General features: G+C 35.5%; 1 protein-coding gene across 1 annotated transcript; it reads right to left on the bottom strand.

The window, feature by feature from the left end:
- Positions 1–2,326: 2,326 nt before the first annotated feature.
- LOC126808611 (uncharacterized) lies at positions 2,327–18,481 on the bottom strand. Its single transcript, XM_050533459.2, has 7 exons — positions 18,210–18,481; positions 12,939–13,073; positions 11,540–12,382; positions 10,913–11,044; positions 10,141–10,329; positions 9,155–9,559; positions 2,327–5,150 (listed from the first exon to the last, which is right to left on the bottom strand). The coding sequence occupies exons 1-7, from the start codon at positions 18,262–18,264 to the stop codon at positions 4,924–4,926; spliced, it is 1,986 nt and encodes a 661-aa protein (XP_050389416.2). The 5' UTR covers positions 18,265–18,481; the 3' UTR covers positions 2,327–4,923.
- Positions 18,482–18,997: the final 516 nt, after the last annotated feature.

Raw genomic sequence — 18,997 nt, forward strand, 5'->3', positions numbered from 1 at the left:
TATATGTACAAAGTTTGTGGGCCCTTGAGAGAACACTATTTTGCCCGATTCCGATGAAACACAGTGTATATGGTCATCAAACAAGAAAAATTTCCAAACAATTCTTAAACGGATTTTATCCTTATTTTGATCCACATGATAATCGTGAAATACGAAACAGTAAGAAAATATTTTACTCGAACTCTAAATTTGAAGACCTCAACAGAATGACGCACAAGTGTTTTGTCGCGCCCGAAGTAAAAACATAATAATTTTATGTGATAAAATTCTGAATGTTCAGAAAGGTTTATCATATTTTAAACATACATTATGCAAGAGCTAAATCTGCCTATTGTGTGTCTTTATTTAGGCTTCAGATGTTATAGAAATTATTAATTAGACCTTTATTTACACGACAAGCTCAAAATCAACTCTGTAGACCCATGGATGGCTTGGATACAGTTTGGATTTAAACAGTCATCCATTTAAAATTAAATTAATAAATGACGGACCAAGCTAACGTTTACCGTTAGTCGCTGATGTCACTACCGGATACTGGTGATGATAGGCCTGCCAAGCGAGGCTACCATAGCCATTGAGCATGTTATTTGATAATCGAGAATATGTGGGTGGAGTTATCGTCTGTCAATCATCTATTTTATCATCTATTTTTGAATTATTATAGCAAGAATGGCCAACTCTTTATACAACTCTTAACTAATGTATCTTTAAGTTATGGGTATTCGAGCCATTTCGACGGTGCATTAAAATAATACTTTCGGTATTTGAGGTACAATAATACTTCCGGTATTGAGGCAATTGAGTATTCCGTCATGCTGTATAATCCGGCATATTGTATCGATCTCGTACGATGTCGGAAGTGACAAGAGTCCACGGTATTTTAATATTGTCAACGATTTCGAATAATTATATGAGACTAGGAGTTATGCCCCGTGATCAATTTGAAATAAAATTGTACAATGTTAGTCCTGAGATGATATAGTGTGTATTGAGTAATCGTTAAACCAGGACGCAAATAATGATCCAAATTTCTCTGTTAAAAGGTAAAATACTCATTTTCGCCCAAACCATGGAATTTTGTCATCACCACCATGTCTATTTTTGTTGTGCAATGATCATAGATAACAGGTAAGTAAACATTTGTTGGTCGAACTGAGTTGATATCCGTGTTTCTCACCTTTCTATTGATTGAGAAGGGGTTTCATATGAGTTATTTTCCCATGAATTTGATTATCTGGACCTTTGGCATAATAAAAGAAATGAAAGGGATTTTTCATCTTTCAAGCAGTCTGTGTATCAGTAAAAATATAACAAATTGAGAAGAAGATTTCTATTTAAAGGGTGTATGGCTCGATTCTTCAGAACCTTAAATGGGTGTAAAAGCAAATATTAATGTAATATTAATGCATATAAAGTGATTTATATTCAATTTTTAAAATATATATTATAATTTCTAATCAATTGAATTCAAATACATGAAGAGTCCCAATTTGAACGAAAGTCGTTTATGTCTGCTTAGTCCATTCTACACGTATTTTTAATTATTATTTTGTTATTTTGTGAATCCGCCATTACTAATTACTTCCTCATTGTCTTATAGGATATGTTTTTCTTCGTTGATTACAGATGGCACTCGAAGCCACAGAGTACAACTACAATACTGGTGTACTAGTTTTAAAATGTTTATTGTGTCTTATATATTGGATATTTGGATCCCCGGTTGTACGTGACAAAGAGTAGGGTCGCCCGTCCAACCGCGTGGGTTTTCTCCGTGTCCTCCGGCTTCTCCCCACTGCTAAAGAACCCCTACGCCCAAGCGAATTATTGAAATAATATTGAACCATATATTAGTCCCGGAATGACATAGTTTATGTCGAGTGGACGTTCAATTCTCCCCCTCTCTCTCTCTCTCTCTCTCGTTGCACCAAATATATCGACATAATTATATATTGTGATATAAATATTTATTTTAAGAATCTTGAAGAGCCCGAGATTGTAGTCATCACTCAATAAAAGGGAGAGAAAAAGAAGAGAAACCAGTGACTTGAGAAGTAAGTTTAAGTAAACTATCCTAGAAAATAGTGCACTGGGTACAACAGATGATACCAACTGCACAATGCATTGGATGATAAACCCAGACAACTCTAATGTGGGTGGAAATACCGCTGTCGGGGCATAATTTCCCTCTCCTATTATGTTAATCTCAAAATGAACGGAGAGTTGTGTTGACGAGACATTAAATTCTTTCTTCTCCTGTTTTATAAAATGCCAATAGCTATATACTTGCCGCTGTGAATCACATTAATGAAAAATGAATGTACAAATATTGCAATATAATAATCTCGTTTATTCCCCAGTGAGTGTATAAACACATAATTTTTATTTTTATTTACTTTATGTACGGTGTATATATATAAAAGGGCTATGTATAAAACAGTGACACAATTAGCGACGGCTATTTATAGAAAGATGTACAAGATGGCGCTAAAATTCAAATAATATACAAATTATATAGATATAAATAACGAGCGTAGATTAATATATACAATATACATCTGTAACAAGAAATCACATCAATACGATAAAAAAAGAAGACTGCAATTTAGTTCACATGTTAACTCTTGAACATTGGGAAACTTAACCAATTATTTTCAGCAGTAGATTTATTTTTACATCGGCAATTTATATATTGTACAGCTCTCTGGAATGTTTACACCACTGTGACTATGATGACCAAATTCATTTCATAAATTATTTCAGAGAAATAAATAATAATATATCAGCCTGAAAACTTCCATGCTGATGCTTTCATTATAACCATATTCTGAATATCCGTTGCATTCTTGTTTTATATATAAGAGCGTTCTATTATGAATGGAAATAAATACACGCCAAAGCTCCATTGAAGCTATATATCAAAACGAAGCAAAAACTAGCCGATAAGAGCTACAAGCATATAATATCGAGAACTGTTGATAAATGTGTATGACTAGAGATTTGAACTTTATAAATAATAATCTATAACAAAAATGTATCGAAATCCTAAGTACTGAAATTAGGGATTGACATATGCCTCAAAATTACACACGACAGTCGATTACTAAAAATTATAAAATAAAACTTTGTAAATAATGAAAATATGTGAAACGAGAACAAACATTATAAAAACTGATTAGTTGCAACATACGCAATTCTTGGTAACGATATGTATCTAGAACTATTTCACCGTTGCCATTCGTTGTATTTCAAAAATTATATAATAAAACTAATATCATTCCAACTAGCTTGAATGTACTGGATAAAATCACCGGGAGAATAGCCAAACTTTTAAAATTAAATCAAATCAGTATCTACACAACATTATTGCAGTAAAGGAAATGCAACAATGGTCAAGATAATAATATATCTAATCAAAGGTTCAAGCTGCGGTCGAATAAAGTATGAAAAATATACATTACCTTTAAATTTCAATTCAAGTCTACTTTTACTGATGTAACCTGAGTTAAAACATGTAGAAGTTATTATCATCAGAATACGACTTAACATTTATATGTAGTAGAATATTTATAGGGGCGTCTTTTGGAGAAATGTCAAATATTACAAATCAAAACGTCATAATATGAGAATGCCAATAAGTGTAAATGACAATCTGTAGACAAAACATAAAAGGGAGACCAAATAATATAATAAATACATATTTCTGCCTCTCAGATAATACAAATAAATCTGAACCAAAGGTAATTTCTTTGTAATTTCAAAACTGAAAACACGAAATTTTGGGCTAGAAAAGTACGCACGTAATTAAGGAAGAAAAATAAATACCTGGAAATAAAATACATACTTAAATATTGCTATATATTTGAAAGCGCCCGTGCTTTGCCGGTTCCCGCACAATTCACTTATACCGCGCATTGCACGCTACCCGCCGGTTATGAACTTTTAGATTACATGTATACTTGCGCAGTTTGATTACAATTGCTATAATGGTTAGCGGTTTTATTAAATTAGCATTCGCATAAAAAGATAATAGTATAAGTTGCCCTTCCAATAAAGATACTTAATGTACATGTGCAATATTTCAACACCATAAAAAAAACTAGTTATGCATTAAATGCGCGTACGCAGCAGGAGCATTACACAACCCTATGTGCATATATGTTTTGCGAACTCCTAGAAAATAGTTAAAATTTGGATTCAGCTTTAGATCAAAACATTAAAACACAAAAACCTATATGCCTAACAGACCCCACAATAAAGTTGAAGGAACGTTTTACCAAAAGTTTTTTTTGTTTCGGGCTTTTATTTTTTTTTTTGCAATTTCCACCCCACCCACTATCGTTTCATGGTTTCAAACAATGTCACTTTATTTGTATGCTAAAAATTACCTTAAACTTTAGATTCCACCCACTCTTTGTGACCCGTTTACGAAATGATACTGGTCTTTCTACATGCTATTCTTTGCGTGGCACTTGCTTTGTTATGAATATATTTGTAAGTTCAGTTTCTCTGGAAATTAAGTCAAATGTTTCATGTCGTAACTGAATCCAATTTTAAAGAACAAGGCTTATTAACAAGAATATACAAAATAACATACAAATAATACAAAGTTTACATATAATATACACAATTGTGTGATGAAGCTCCGGCCGCCTTTAACATGTTGATAATACTTTTACATAAATGTACTATAAATATACAAAATCTCGGTGTTTTTAAGGATGTTCCCTGTTTGCTTACGTCACGTATGAACAATTCGCTCACTTCCTTGTCGAGACGCACACTTCTGGAACATCCGCCATTCGCATTAATTCTGGTGGTGAGTTTAACACCATTTTGGCTTAAAATGTCCTATCATCATAATTGCCAACGCAGAAAGGCGTTATATTAATTATTCATTAAAAAAACTAAATCGGAGGAAATTTCTTATTTGCCCAAAAGGGCTTTGAACAACTTTGAAGACTGCTTTTCGTCTCTTTTGATTCTGCCATCTAATTCTAATCCCGATTCTCGTTTTTTGATGGCTGCTTTGGTTGCTCTTGTTTTCGCCGACTCCTTAGTTGTGTTGTTTGTTGTAGATGTGCTTTCTGTAGTTGGGATGGTGGTCTTTTGTTCTTCAAGTGTTGTTGATGTTAGTGTTGTCGTTGTATTATCTGTTAAGAAGAAAAGGGATGCAATGTTAGAAAAATATGCCAAAGTTTTCGCCTTCCATTCTCTTCTGGTCCATAATAACTTAGTTTTTATCAGTGGTCTAATATCTTGAAACACTAGCTCTTTATATTGATCAGTTGGTTCTATGGTAATCAAATTTCGAGAAAACCTATAGATTTAAATATTGACTGATTTCGAATTACTGCTAAATTTTCTCTTGTTATATAAAACCATAGAATGCCAATGACTCAAAGATCGGCATTTCATAGATCATTCGCTAAAATGAATTATTGAATTTCACTGACGGCTGAATCGTCAGACACCGATTCAAGGGGCAACTATAGAAATGGAACTACGCCTGTTTAGGGGATGAACATTTTAAGGAATTCTAAATGTCGAGAATGGAAGAACAAATTATAGGGGATGAACATTTTAAAAATTCTAAATGTCGAGAATGGAAGAACAAATTATATGGAGGCTACTTTCATCATTTTTTAAAAAATAAATACCTAACAATGAACAAGGGAATAAACTTATTAGTTAAAAGACACAGTATAATATCGATACCCAATATTCACAATATTACAATGTTTATGTGAATCTTACCGTGAAATGAAATAACTTACCCACAACTGACCACATTTATTCATGTCTATAAACTATATCATTAATCATGGCAACAACGAGAAGAAAACCAAGAGTCTAATGTAAACATGAAACGTTCAGTTGTAATTGGCTAAATAAAAAATAATTTTGGAGTAGGGCACTATTACATTTGGCGGGGCACAATTTATTTTTCAAAAATTACTTATCCATGGTATTAAAGGTACCTCCACCACATCTTAATTTTGATGGATTAAGTACGTTATATAGTAATATACGCCACTGTTTCTACCGCCACACATTCATCACAATTGGGTAGGAATAAACTAGGCTGTAATCGCTCGATTGCTACCAACTTCACATAAAGACCCCTTGGTTTTCTTCACTGCAAATTATCCAATAACCCCCACAATATTGTATAAAATAGTACATAGCCTACAGAGGACGATGCGACCCACAAGGACTATCACCCTCATACATTCTAAAACCGAATCCCAGTCATGGCCATATATAGGGTTATTAGAAATCCATGTACACCACGAATCGCTCACCATGCAAGAAACAATATATTCTTAGAACGATAATAATAACATCAGATTGAAATACGAACATCCTCCAAACGACTAATCAGCTAAATTTCTCAATGATATAAATATTAAGTAGTAGCTCAGTATTGCTGAAAAGTATGAGAAGTTCGTGATCACAGGACACTATCCGTCTCAAATGAAATGGTAACAGCAGTTCTATACCATTTTTAGTAGGTTGTTCGAAAGTGATTTTTGTAAGCCCCGAAGGGGTCATTCTCATATTTTTAAGCATATTCTTACTATTACTATATATTTATCTTCAACAATTCCCGATGGGTTTACTTCGTTAATATACTTTATTTGAAAAGCCAGTAGGCCAAAACCAAAGAAATCTCATTACCATACTACGAATCCCAAATTCCAAATACAAGTCAATAACTCATGACTCGGTATACCGAATCGACCAACCAAAAGAAATAAACATTTAGAAACCCTAACTAACCATCCTAAAATACCATAGAAGTTCCCACAATCAAGTATTATAGCAATATCCATTTGTCCATGAACCGCATTCTAGTTAAAGGGATAGGACCTCCTCGGTTTATGTCAAAATAAAATAATCAAGATTGCACGAAGCTCGGTACGTTACACAAGTTAATTCTTCGTCATCATACGATGCTATTTAAAGATGCATTTATATTAGATTTAGATAAAGAGTTGGTCGTTTTTGCTATAATAGTTAAAAAATAGATAATGATAATGGATATATTGAACATTTCATTCAAATTACTTTATTCTGGGCGTATGACTGTTTGGAGATGTAGTATAGATCGTTTATTATCGTAGCAACGGTACTTGTCAATCAAGACTAAGTCTCGATTATCCATTTTATTTATTTTCGCGGGTGTTCAAATCCATTTACATCTCTGCCATCCGATGGTCCAGAGAGTTGATTACAGGCTTCTCATGTAATTAAATGTCTAAATAATAATTTGAATCGGAAACAAAGATATACAATAGCCAGATTTGGCTCTTACATAATGCAAATTTAAGCCAGAAGGTGGTTGAATTCATATGATTGGCTGAAACAATTCAAATATGTTCAGATAAATACAAAACTAATTTTAGTCTAGCTTAACCAAATTTCTTACGTCGAATCGCACAAGGCCATACACCGAAGGTAGTCAAACTTACAGTCATAACCGAATAGAAAATAGTGCCTGTCACTAGTGCTAGGCCATTCTTCACACAAGTCTCGCTATTCAGCGTTAGTGTGAACTGCAAGGGAAGACAACCCTGTCTGGGAGATTGGTGCTAGGCAATACATCGCGATTTGCTTTGATCCCGCGTTTTGTCCAATTTTTAATGGAAATCCCCATTAAATCTAATGCCAAACTTCCATTGCATATAAGGGGAATCTTTGATAATACTTCCGTATTGCCACCACGAGGAAAGATTTTTCTAAAACAAATTTTTGATTTATTATAATAATAAGAATATCTTAGGAAAAAGTCAATATAAGATATAATAGCTATTGGATTGATAAATATAATTAGGAAACAAAAACAAACTAAAACACCAAACAATGTGCATTACATGTAAATAACAAGAAATCGACACAACATCAATCAAAACAACACAAGCTAAGTCATGCTGACACCAACACTCAAACAAAATCAAAGTAAATGTAAAGGCAAATAACTTTGCCTTGAAATGAAATGAAAGGGGGTTTATGAAGACGGGCATGCGCCATACATTGTGCTATGAGGGAAATTTTGCCCGGGCAGCGGCACAATGGCCTATTCTTATATCTAATTCCAACTGCCAAGGGATCTTTTACGTGCACGCCAATGTATACACTGGACCTCGGTTTTTAGTACCATCAAAACCACTAGACAGCTGTCCTCGTCAGGCCCATCGTCAGCTGCACCACTGACGGAGAAACCACGCTGGAAAGATCGTTTGACAGTTGAATTCGATATAAGAGTAGGCTGTAACGCCGCTGTCCGGGCAAAATTTACCTCATAGCACACTTCATTAGCCCAGTCGGAGCAGAACAGTAGGACGCTAAACCCCATTTCATTTACGAAGATGTTCATCCTACTTAAATGACATTATGTAGTGATTGGAACTCTTCCAGGCACTTTCTCGACCAACACCGGAAGCGAACCCGAGAGCTCTCAATTTTATATAAGAGCTTGGTAAAATTTCTAAATTAAAGGGTGATGGATAGCACAACACATATGAATTAAAAAAAACACCAACTGCATAACAACAAACTAAATCAACACCAAGATAATCCGAAAGCAACAACAAATGACCCTTTTACCGACATTTAACACTTATTCCTTATACATTACCTTCTTTAAGATGACTTCGTAATTGGTATGCGCGAGCACAAATGTGCAGACGGTTGTGATTAATATTTCTTAATTGAACTTTCGAGATTTGATATTAGTTGTAATAAAAGCGACAACACAAAGTTAGTTGTAAAAGTGAAAAATAGTAGGCCTAAAACTAGGCAAAGCGTTGTGAAGCGAAACTAATTTGACGAGGGAACTCACCTTATTATCGACCAGTTTGCAACTTCGCTTAGATCATGAATAGTTTCGAATTTAAAATCTTCTTTATGCGTAATTAACATTAAAATTATATTTGAAAGTATTTTGTTCAAGCTACTTCGAATTGAGAAACATGTTAATTTCATTGAAATGTGCTGAAATTAATACAATTTGTCATCTGTACTCAATCAAGATTTTACTATGCTTATGCTTCCCTATTTAGTTTGTGTAACAAGTTTTTAATATTAACTAATAGCCAGTATTATTATTCAGTGTGATAAAAAAATATCAATATCTGAAAGCACCAGTTCGTACCTTGCCGACTCGTACTTGAAGCATTCGTAGATAGGATGGTTGTTGATACAACAGTCGTGGAAACCTTCGGCGTCCTTTCCATCGTTGTGTTTCTGACCTTCGTTGTAGGCTGCTGCGTTGCTGATGTTCCATTTTGCGCAAACGCTGGGGATTTTGGGGTGGATTCAGTCCTTCGTGATGTTGATGTTGGCATCGGCTTTTTATTTGAAATGATTGACTTTGGCGTCATTTTGTCGGACGTGGAAGCGACCTTTTCAGTGGTAGTGGTTGTCATCACAGTTTTTGATCCTATTTTGGTTGTGTTGGATTCTGGTGTCTTGTCTGTCGGTTTAAATGGTAATTTCATTGTTGTGTTTCCGACACTTCTGGTCGTTCGGGAATGGACAGTATTGTTTTTGAATGTACCTGAAATGCCAAGGGTTTACTCAATTTTGAAATGACAACAACTAAGAACGGGTGAAATCTCAATTAAATTCCACTAAAAAAAGAAGGGGTCGCAGTACAGGAGCGAAATAGAATTAACCCCCCCCCCCCACACACACACACACACATTCCTCCCTAATCCCAGCACCACCTCGCGTTTGCACATCAACGTGCAGCTAAAAGCACCCGCGTTAGCCGGAATTCCATAACGTGTCCATATTTTTTGCCAAGGTCGTTGAAGGACACTTTCGTAAACCCACTCCAAATCAAAACTAGCCAGTTGATTGCCTCATCCGATTTTTATTCTGTCCCAAATTAAATTCTGTCCCAAAGATCCAACCATATGACATTGCACAGTGAGGGTGGAATGTGCTTAACGCCCATTTAAAAAAACTAGTTTGTTCTGGGACTAACACTGATCAGTCTTTATTTCACAAATTTGCTTGCACACCCGTTAGGGTTATTTTAAGCAGCGTGATCGGACACGAGGCAATTTACACCTACTAACTTTTACTATACCGTTGATGGGATTATTTATGGGATCACTACTTTACATATCTTACCTTTAAATGCTTCCGGTTCACTATGAAGGTATTTTTCTTGAATATCCATCATGGAATCCCCGTTACAGAGAGAAGCTGTACAGAAGCACCATTCTACTTCTTTACCCCACACATTCTGGACTTCACAACCAACATAGTCACTTTTAACAACACTTCCGATCCAACCATCAGCACATCCTCGATAAGTTACTGAAATCACAAAATGCATAGGGTGGGTTGAGAGTCGTCATTGCTCATGGACAAAAATGTTACTTTAATAACTCTCTATACACCCAGCCGAAGCTCAGATGCTAGAGTTGTATATGCCAATTCTGCTATAATCAAAATAGTTAATGTATTCCCTATTTTCTTTTGTTTAGCTTTTCAGGACACTCGAAATTTCCAATGCAAAAGTACAACAATAATTAAGATAGCTTTGCGAACCAGTCACACGAGAAATTGTATTAGATCTTAGCTCACCCTGTCAATTTAGCTCAATGGTTCGATAGTATGGACCTGGATTTCAGAAACTAACGCTACCAGGCCTAAGGTAGGGATGTTACAATAAGTCACTGTTGAGGGTATCCATGAGTCATAGTAAGTCAGTGGGCATACTGGTTTCGTTCCTGGGTTATAAAAGCCACATTGGTTACTGCAGACCCCATATGACACCATTTTCCATATGGGCTTCCCATAGCAACTTAAAATAGCTATAAACTAGTGAAATGCATGATAACAAAGTGAACGTTTGGACTAGTAATTAATTGAACTTGTTATCTTAACCATTACTTACCATCGCCGTCATGACGAACGAAACATTTATTGGTAGCAGGACACGCTGTTTTACCCAAATAGTGAGCTTTGGTACTATCTACAGTATCACCACATAGAGGGCTATCACTGTAACAATCCCAACAGAAAAATTCTGAAATACAATTTAAAGTTCAAACTAGGTCATTTCCAGCCATACATATGGTATACCTTTATGTCAATAATTAGCTTGGACACAGGAATCTTTAGCAGCGGAAAGAAACATGCCGACCCTTTTCCTTGACACAGATCTGTAAGCCACGATACTTAACGCATTGACAAACCTTATAATTTCAATCGTCCGTGCACGTTAGATCTCTGCCCACCCACAACACTAACCTTCTCCCCGCATTGAGAATTAATGTATATTAAAATTCTGCTTCCCAAAATTTCCAACTCATTTAGTTAGATAAAAAACAGCCGAGTTCCGGGGTTAAGAAATGAAATGAGGTTTAACGTCCCACTCTTTTTTCCACGACCAAGTTTCACTATTACTGAGTATAGATTAGAAATCGTCCATAGCATGTGTTTGTAACTTACACCGATGATTTTCCTTGTGGGATTGTGGTGTAGATGGTCAAATATAGAATATATTAGAGGAAGCACTCACCAGAAGCTGAAATATCAATTTCATTATTGTCTATACTATTTTCATTTCGTTGCCAGTCGATATCTGGTATAGAATCAATAACTTGACTAGGATCATCACCAATACTATCATGTTGCTGAATAACGCCCACAGACTTATGGATCCCGGCCATTGGAGGCATGGTAGTTGACTGGTAGAAGGTACCTTCCCACCAAGGTAAAAGCTGTTCCCAACCTTCACCCCAATCCATTGACTCCGTGGAAGCAGCTTCAGACTGAACTTTCTTGATGGTTTCGGTAGTTGCTTCAACAGCTTCAGCAACTGCTGGAACACTTTCGGTGGTGATCTTTTCATTTACTTCATTAGTTGGCCATTGTGGACGATCAGAATCAGCATGCCAATACCAAAGATTCCATGTAGGGTCATCCGAATGAGCTTTTTGCTCCTGGTAGTCATGATGGAAGTCATCAAACTCATTCTGGTTTGTTGTTGGTCCGTTAACAGCTCCGACATTATTCATGTCATTAAGTTCATTAAGCTCCGAAGACTCCCAAGCACCTGTATTGTCGTTCCATGTCCACTGATTCCAATCGATGTTGTCCCAGTCATGTTCCCAGGGGTTGATCGTAGCTGCCGGTTCAGCTGTGGTGCTACTCTCCAACGGAGCGAGTTGATCGTGAACTTTATCTAAACGTTGTCCAATGTTATTGATGATTTCCTCTACGGTGCCACCATTGCAGTAATCTTCCTGGCAGAAACACCATGTTTGTTTTCCCATCCACGGCACTTCCTGGGTCTGGCATCCAATATAGTTTATATCTACTTGCGACTGCATCCACCAATCTGCACATCCCCTGGTTATAACTGAAACATAAGTATGTGATCGTATGAAAGAATGACGAAGACAGGACATTTAAGCTACAGGGCAATTGACCGAGATAAATAACGCGTCATATCACTATAACTGGTCAGTGAACCTTTCATGATCTGAATTGTCAAATCACCCGACTTGGAGTTTAACAAATTTCATCGATCAATACGGCCGCACAGCAACATGGCGTTTTGGGTGCATTTCATAGTACAGAATTATGCGAAATATACTGTTCTATGAGGATACTTAAAGAAGATAAATCTCTATTCTTTGACACCTAGAAATGGACACAAATGGGTCGCAACGCATATAATAATGTAATATGAATATATATAAACCGATTTACGTTCAATCGTTTCTGATTTTATTGTAATTTCTAATACGCGAAGAATCCAAACTGAATGGCAGTCTTTGGCGTCTGGTTATTCCAGTCTACGCCGATAGTATTCTCCTTTTGGATAAGAAAGGCACAGACAATACACCGGGACTCATAATGTCATATTGAGTTATACTATCAAATGTTTTTGAATTCTAATTTAAACTACCCACCTCCACTTTCTTCCTTCTTTAAGAAACATGTATCAGTTTTCTTACATTCACTTGTAGCTACGGCTGCTGGGAACGGTTCATCGACCGACTCTCGACAATATGGACTCCAACTCGTACAGTCATGACAATTGATAGCTATAAACAACATAAAAGAAAAGACAACATAAATAACAAGATGGATTATTTCAATATAATTTTGTTTTGCGAACTGTGTAAAATTTAAATATCCAGTAAATACAACCGATTTCTTCTTATTTTGTCGATTTTAGGAAATGGCTGATACCCATATCTATCGACCCGTCGATTTTAGCAAGCACGTGGGGCTCTATTTGTCATTATAAAATTAATATAAGCATCTGGGGTTTCTTTACGAAATCAAACGCAATTGTGGACCTTTAGTTTTTGATATTGTCCTTAAAAGGATGTTCATTTACTCATAGTAAACGTTTTACTTAAACAGGAAAATATTGGTTTGTGAACTTACAATTTTCTCAAGTAAACTAATTTAAACATCGTGATATGTTTAGACCAAGCAACGTAAAATAACAGGCACACAAAATGTTTGTTTATTGTCCTAGAGTAGTTTGCTTGAATTAGGTGTCATATTGTTTCATCACAAGCGTAGTAATATCAACACACGGGATGCCATAATAGGGTTTAACGTTCTGTCCAACCAGGTTGATTTTAAGACTAACGTGACGTCTTTAATGTTCATTTCAATGGTTACGTTTATATGCAATTCATTGGGAATAAAAGTTTTGCTAGGATAGTGACATTTACGTTCCCTAATGCAGTGGCGAAGTCAGAATTTTAATAAAATGGGGGCTCGGTACCAAAAATTAACTCTGTCGTCATGAGATGAAAATTTTGTTTTCATGTGAAATTAAACTTGTCTTCGCGGAAAGTTATTATTTCATGAATCCTTCAAAGTGAGCTTTTTTAATATTGTTATAATGCCCCACAAACGACACGCATGCTCTTTAGAAAAGTGGACACTAATCAGTTTGAATCCTTCAAAGTAAACTATTCAATATCCTTATAATGCTAAGAAAAGTACACGTTCAACGTTTAGAAAACTGGACACTTATCAGTAATAAAGGTAACTACAAGCTTAAAGCGAACACGAAAGAGGAGTTCAACATCAAACGTCTTTTTAGAAAATTTGCGTAATGTTCGTTGACTTTGGCCAATCGTAATAATATATCTAACATGTAGAACTGTCACAAAACGTAACCATAACCACAAATAACTCAGGTTAATACTACAAGGCCCGATTAAGTCACAACTTGTATGAGCATACTGTTTGTTCATTGATTGCTAACAGCCCGTTATGTAATGTTAAAACCAGAACATCCCAAAATACCCAAATCTGTCTTGAAATAACGTCCAGTAGAAAAATATGTCGTAAAATATTTAAGTTTCCGAGTTGGACCATGTAATAAAACTAAAAGTTTTTCACCATAAAATAACGAAATATGTTGGCGAGAAGAAGATATGCCCTTTGTGCTATTTCTGATATTGATATTCCCCCTCACGAAAGATGAATACTGGATCCGTGTTTTGGACCAGGAAATACTAATACCAAAGTTGGATGACATAGAAGTTCGCATTATTAGCTACACTATAATTGTATTTCGAACACCATATTATTAGGTTGGGGGAAAAGCAGGAGTGCCCCTTTAAGATAGTGCCAAACAAAAGGCAACGCGACCGAGTAGAGTAAAACTGCCAAAAATACATTTTTAAAACAAACTTTTTCCTTAAAATACTTTTTATGTTCCGAAGAGAAAATACAACCAACAATTTCCTACAACAAATACGAAAGTTCTATTTGCAGTACTTGTCAACCCTGTCCAGAATAGATAACGTGTTCAAAGGTTGTCGCGCTCATTTTTTTTTACATTCGAGGAAGCTGCACCGTAGAAATGGATTTTCTTGTTTATATAGAGCATGCTAGCTAAACAAAATTTCCTAAACGTTAGCTAAAATAGATATTCCCCCTTTTAAGAGATGTTTCAAAGAAAAATATCCCTGTATCTTTTGAAGAATCGTAATACATTTGCACTAAAACCTGGACGTACATATGAATGAATGAAGGAATGAAAAGCGCCAATTTCATGTGGATAAAAAGAGGTATTTCTTTTTTTGGGGGGTGTGGTGGAGGGGGGGGGGTGTATGTAATGTAGAATACATGGAAGAACTGTGAAGTACCTTCGGTAAATTTTAAGCCAGTTTTCTAGTCGATTTCTAATTATCATGGTTAACACCAGAAAAGGAAAGTTCATCTATAATATTTCAGATGGAATGAAAATTGACAGTTGGGATAGGAAGACTTGTCCGCCTCAAGGATTTCAAAGCCCAATTTTCCATATACTCCCACCCTCATAGTGTGGAATGTTGATAAAGGTTAAAAAACCCCATCCAATTAGTCCTGATCAGCGTTCGGGAATGTGACCCATTAACTTTTAATCAGACGACCTTTAATTAGCAAAAGATCTATTTATATATTCAGTAGCCATAGACTAATATATAATTTAATTTTTTTTTTTTTTAAGGATGTCTTTATTTCATTGAGTCTTTATTATCGCCTATCTTCATTAGACCAGTCGGTGCCCAACGGTAGGACGTTAAACCCGATTTTATTTCTTTATTATCGGATGTCAAGTTAATTTTATAAAAATAAATAGTGTTTTATGTTTTTGTCTGTACCAACTGTATTACAAAAACTTTAATATAACGCCACTAGGAATAGATAAATAAAACCTTTTAGAAATTCAGCTTTTATCTATCAATTGATGTCAAAATGCATTCACAACATACATGTTCAAAGAATGTGCAATGTTTCGCCCGAGGTAGTGTATACTGACAAAATGAGTAACTCGGGTCAACCAGAAAAATGGACTTCCAAGGCAAGTGGTAACGTCAGATTTGACAAACAGAGCGTTCCACAAACCATTTCTGAAACATCTGATGTTCATGAGACTAACAAACCTGTGTCGAGTGTTTGTAACAATGCTAACTATGGGCACAAATACCCCAGAAACTCCAATGACAATCAATGACAGACAGACACAATCACGTGTGACACATTCATATTTCAACAAAGTGTGTAAATGTGTGGCGAATGTAAAACAATGAAATTGATTGACACCGTGTAACACTACTGGCATAAAATAACACGTATACGTTTCCACCATTTACACAATGCCAAATGACATAACAAACCTCCCGTTTAAGAAGTTTTTTATGGGTTTTTTTGGTGGTGAAAATTCAAACTGTTCCTGAGAAATACTTTCAAATTGTTCTCGGGAAAAAGAATTCAAACTTTAGCGTTAGAAAATTGATTCAAAGTGTCTTTATATGAAAATGAACTCCTTAAATCTTGAGAAAATAAATCTAATCGTCAGTACATACTAGATCATTAATTGCGAGCAGGAGTCCTTTAACACGAGTACTCGGAAAAAAGCCCCGAGGTGATATAGGTGAGCCTACTCCTTGTCACGAAACCACGCCACATGACTCAATGAAAAACGTGTTTTTTAAATTACTCAACAAAATATCTATGTGCACCAGAAAGAATTTCTCATCATTTCACAAATAGAACGGGCTCTCAAAGTGGTCAATAATTATGATCTATATAGTAATACAATCAGAAACATTTTCATTTATGCAGATAACGGTTGGCATACGGTTTTAAAATCCAAGATTCAAATATCTTATTGAATCCCCTCTCCATTCCTCCTACCGTCTATTCTAGAGGAGGCCCAGGTGCTTGCCGTGTGGTGTACGCGGTGCATGGAAGATATACTGTATTTATCTTGACAAATATTGCACACGTAAAAGTATATATTAGTATCTTGGGTTGGTCACAAAATGACCGAAACTAAATTTATATTACTTGTCCTAGACACAATCACTACAATGGCTTCTAAATGTGACGTAAATCGTGCTGAAAGGTATGGTGATTGCCGAAAGGTAATATCTAGCAAATACACGGGCACTCACAATAGAATTAACAATGGTTCGCGCTAAAAAGTTCGCATCACTTTACAATGCGAAAGTCAGTAGTGTCAGTCAGGATGTTTTGGGGTTTTTTTTACAATCTAGAATTTATAGAGGATCATGTATGAATGTATTAGTTGCAGCCTGCAAGAGTTTAAATTCTCAATGAATGCGCTATACAGAACTCGTGACTTACTACACCCAGCCACACTCACACACCCTATAATCGGACGCTTTATTTTTAAATATCGAATAATTTGGTTAAGTATAATTACATGTTTAAGTTTTCCATACCAAGAAACTGTTATGCTTATCAATACGGTAGGATTTAAATTTTACAGATATTCGAAATAATTAATTTATATCCTGTTTTAGATAGCTTAATCTGAATTTAGAAGTTTTAAATTTAAATTTCTCTTAAGACTTTTAGGAGTATGCTACCGGTTTAAACTATATTCGGGTATTTTTAAAATGGGTGAAACATTTGTTGGGTCCGACCATATTCTTCAAAGAAACAGTACGAATGACCACCCAAACTATCGAATATGTGTTCGTATAAAGTGCAGTGCTGCCTTCCCAACCAAACCACATTCTAAGCCATGTATCAATAACATTCTAAGGTTAGGGCTAGCGATTTTATCATCCAGTATTTAATGACCTGAGAGATAGGTGAAAAAAGGGCATTTTACACCAACCGGTCAAATATAGCTTCCCCTATTGCTTCTGAGATATAAACTCCAAACCCTGTTAGTTAAAGCCGAAATTACCTCTTTCAGAAATGTCAAATTTCTTTCGATTTCTCGATCTTCATAACTTTGTTTGCCGAGCAATAGTTATTTGGAGCCAGAAAACACCTTTAAACCCAACTATCGGTAAGTTTTCCACAACGATCTAATGATGAATTACAAGAAGTTTCCAGAAACTTTTTTGAAACTCTCCTTTTACGTAATGTGTCATTGCTTTGTAGATACGGGTGAATAAAAACTTAACGGGAATTATTTAATATATCCAGTTTTCTAAATTTTTTGAAATAAGAACACGAAGTTTAACAATAATTACAGATTCTGAGATTGGTAGATAATATTGCCAAGCTGCGCAATCACGAACTAGATAAACAGAAAAATTTCAAAATTCAAGATTCACTTAAATATAGACATTTTATTATTAATTTTGTTTTGGAAATTAAATAACTCCAGATTCTTGTTCTATTCATTTAATAATCATATGCCGACTATCTTTGACAGAAGAATTGTAAAAAAAATAGCTTACCTTCGCTCCCACGAAGAAGTAATTGTAATATTCCGTATAAAACGAATACATCCATATTAAAAATATATACTGACAAGTCGAACCAAAAATAAAATTGGTGATTCCCTGTAATTCTTTTACGAACTGCAAAGATGGGCTTAATTAAAGTCCAATTTTTTCAGTGATGATCTGAATTATTGAAGTCCAAATTTTTCAGTGATGTGAAACTAAATATCGTTGAAACTGGATAACTTGTATGCTCTCGGGTCTACGGCCACTGACTTTTCGTTACCGATTTTGCAGCCGGATTCTACTTATAGAGGACTTGGGGGGAAACTACGCATGCGTCAGCAGAGAATGTTTGAAGAATTTCCAGTGATGCGGTTTGTGTTTGTATAGTTGTTTTCATTGCTCGTCACACGCGTTACAATTCGACACTGCTGCATCTTGCCTATTTTAAGAACTTATTTCAAAATGTTGAGTTGCATACTTAATGGGACAACAGCACTAGGAACGGTTCATGCCTACTATGTAATGTTTTTTGTGGAATAAAAATAATCTTGCACAAAATGTTTAAAATGTTATTTTTAACATATTTGATACATTTTTTATTGGAATTCTCATTTTTCACCTTCATCCAGATTTCCCGACGTGTTCCCCCTCTGTCAGTGATGCAGGACGGAAGGCCTGACAAGGAGAGCTGTCTAGTCGTTCGGATAAGACGAAAAAGCGAGGTCCCGTGTACACATTGGCGTGCACGAAAAAGATCCCTTGACAGTTGGAATTCGATATAAGAGTAGGCCGTAGTG

Source organism: Patella vulgata, chromosome 1, assembly GCF_932274485.2.
Source record: "Patella vulgata chromosome 1, xgPatVulg1.2, whole genome shotgun sequence".
In the NCBI taxonomy this organism is placed as follows: domain Eukaryota; kingdom Metazoa; phylum Mollusca; class Gastropoda; family Patellidae; genus Patella; species Patella vulgata.

Coding starts and splice junctions, on each gene's coding strand:
- LOC126808611 (XM_050533459.2), bottom strand. CDS start 18,264: ATGGATGTATTCGTTTTATACGGAATATTACAATTACTTCTTCGTGGG. Junction 11,045..11,539: donor AATTGATATTTCAGCTTCTG/GTGAGTGCTTCC, acceptor ATTGTATTTCAG/AATTTTTCTGTTGGGATTGT. Junction 10,330..10,912: donor CGTTCGTCATGACGGCGATG/GTAAGTAATGGT, acceptor TTGTGATTTCAG/TAACTTATCGAGGATGTGCT.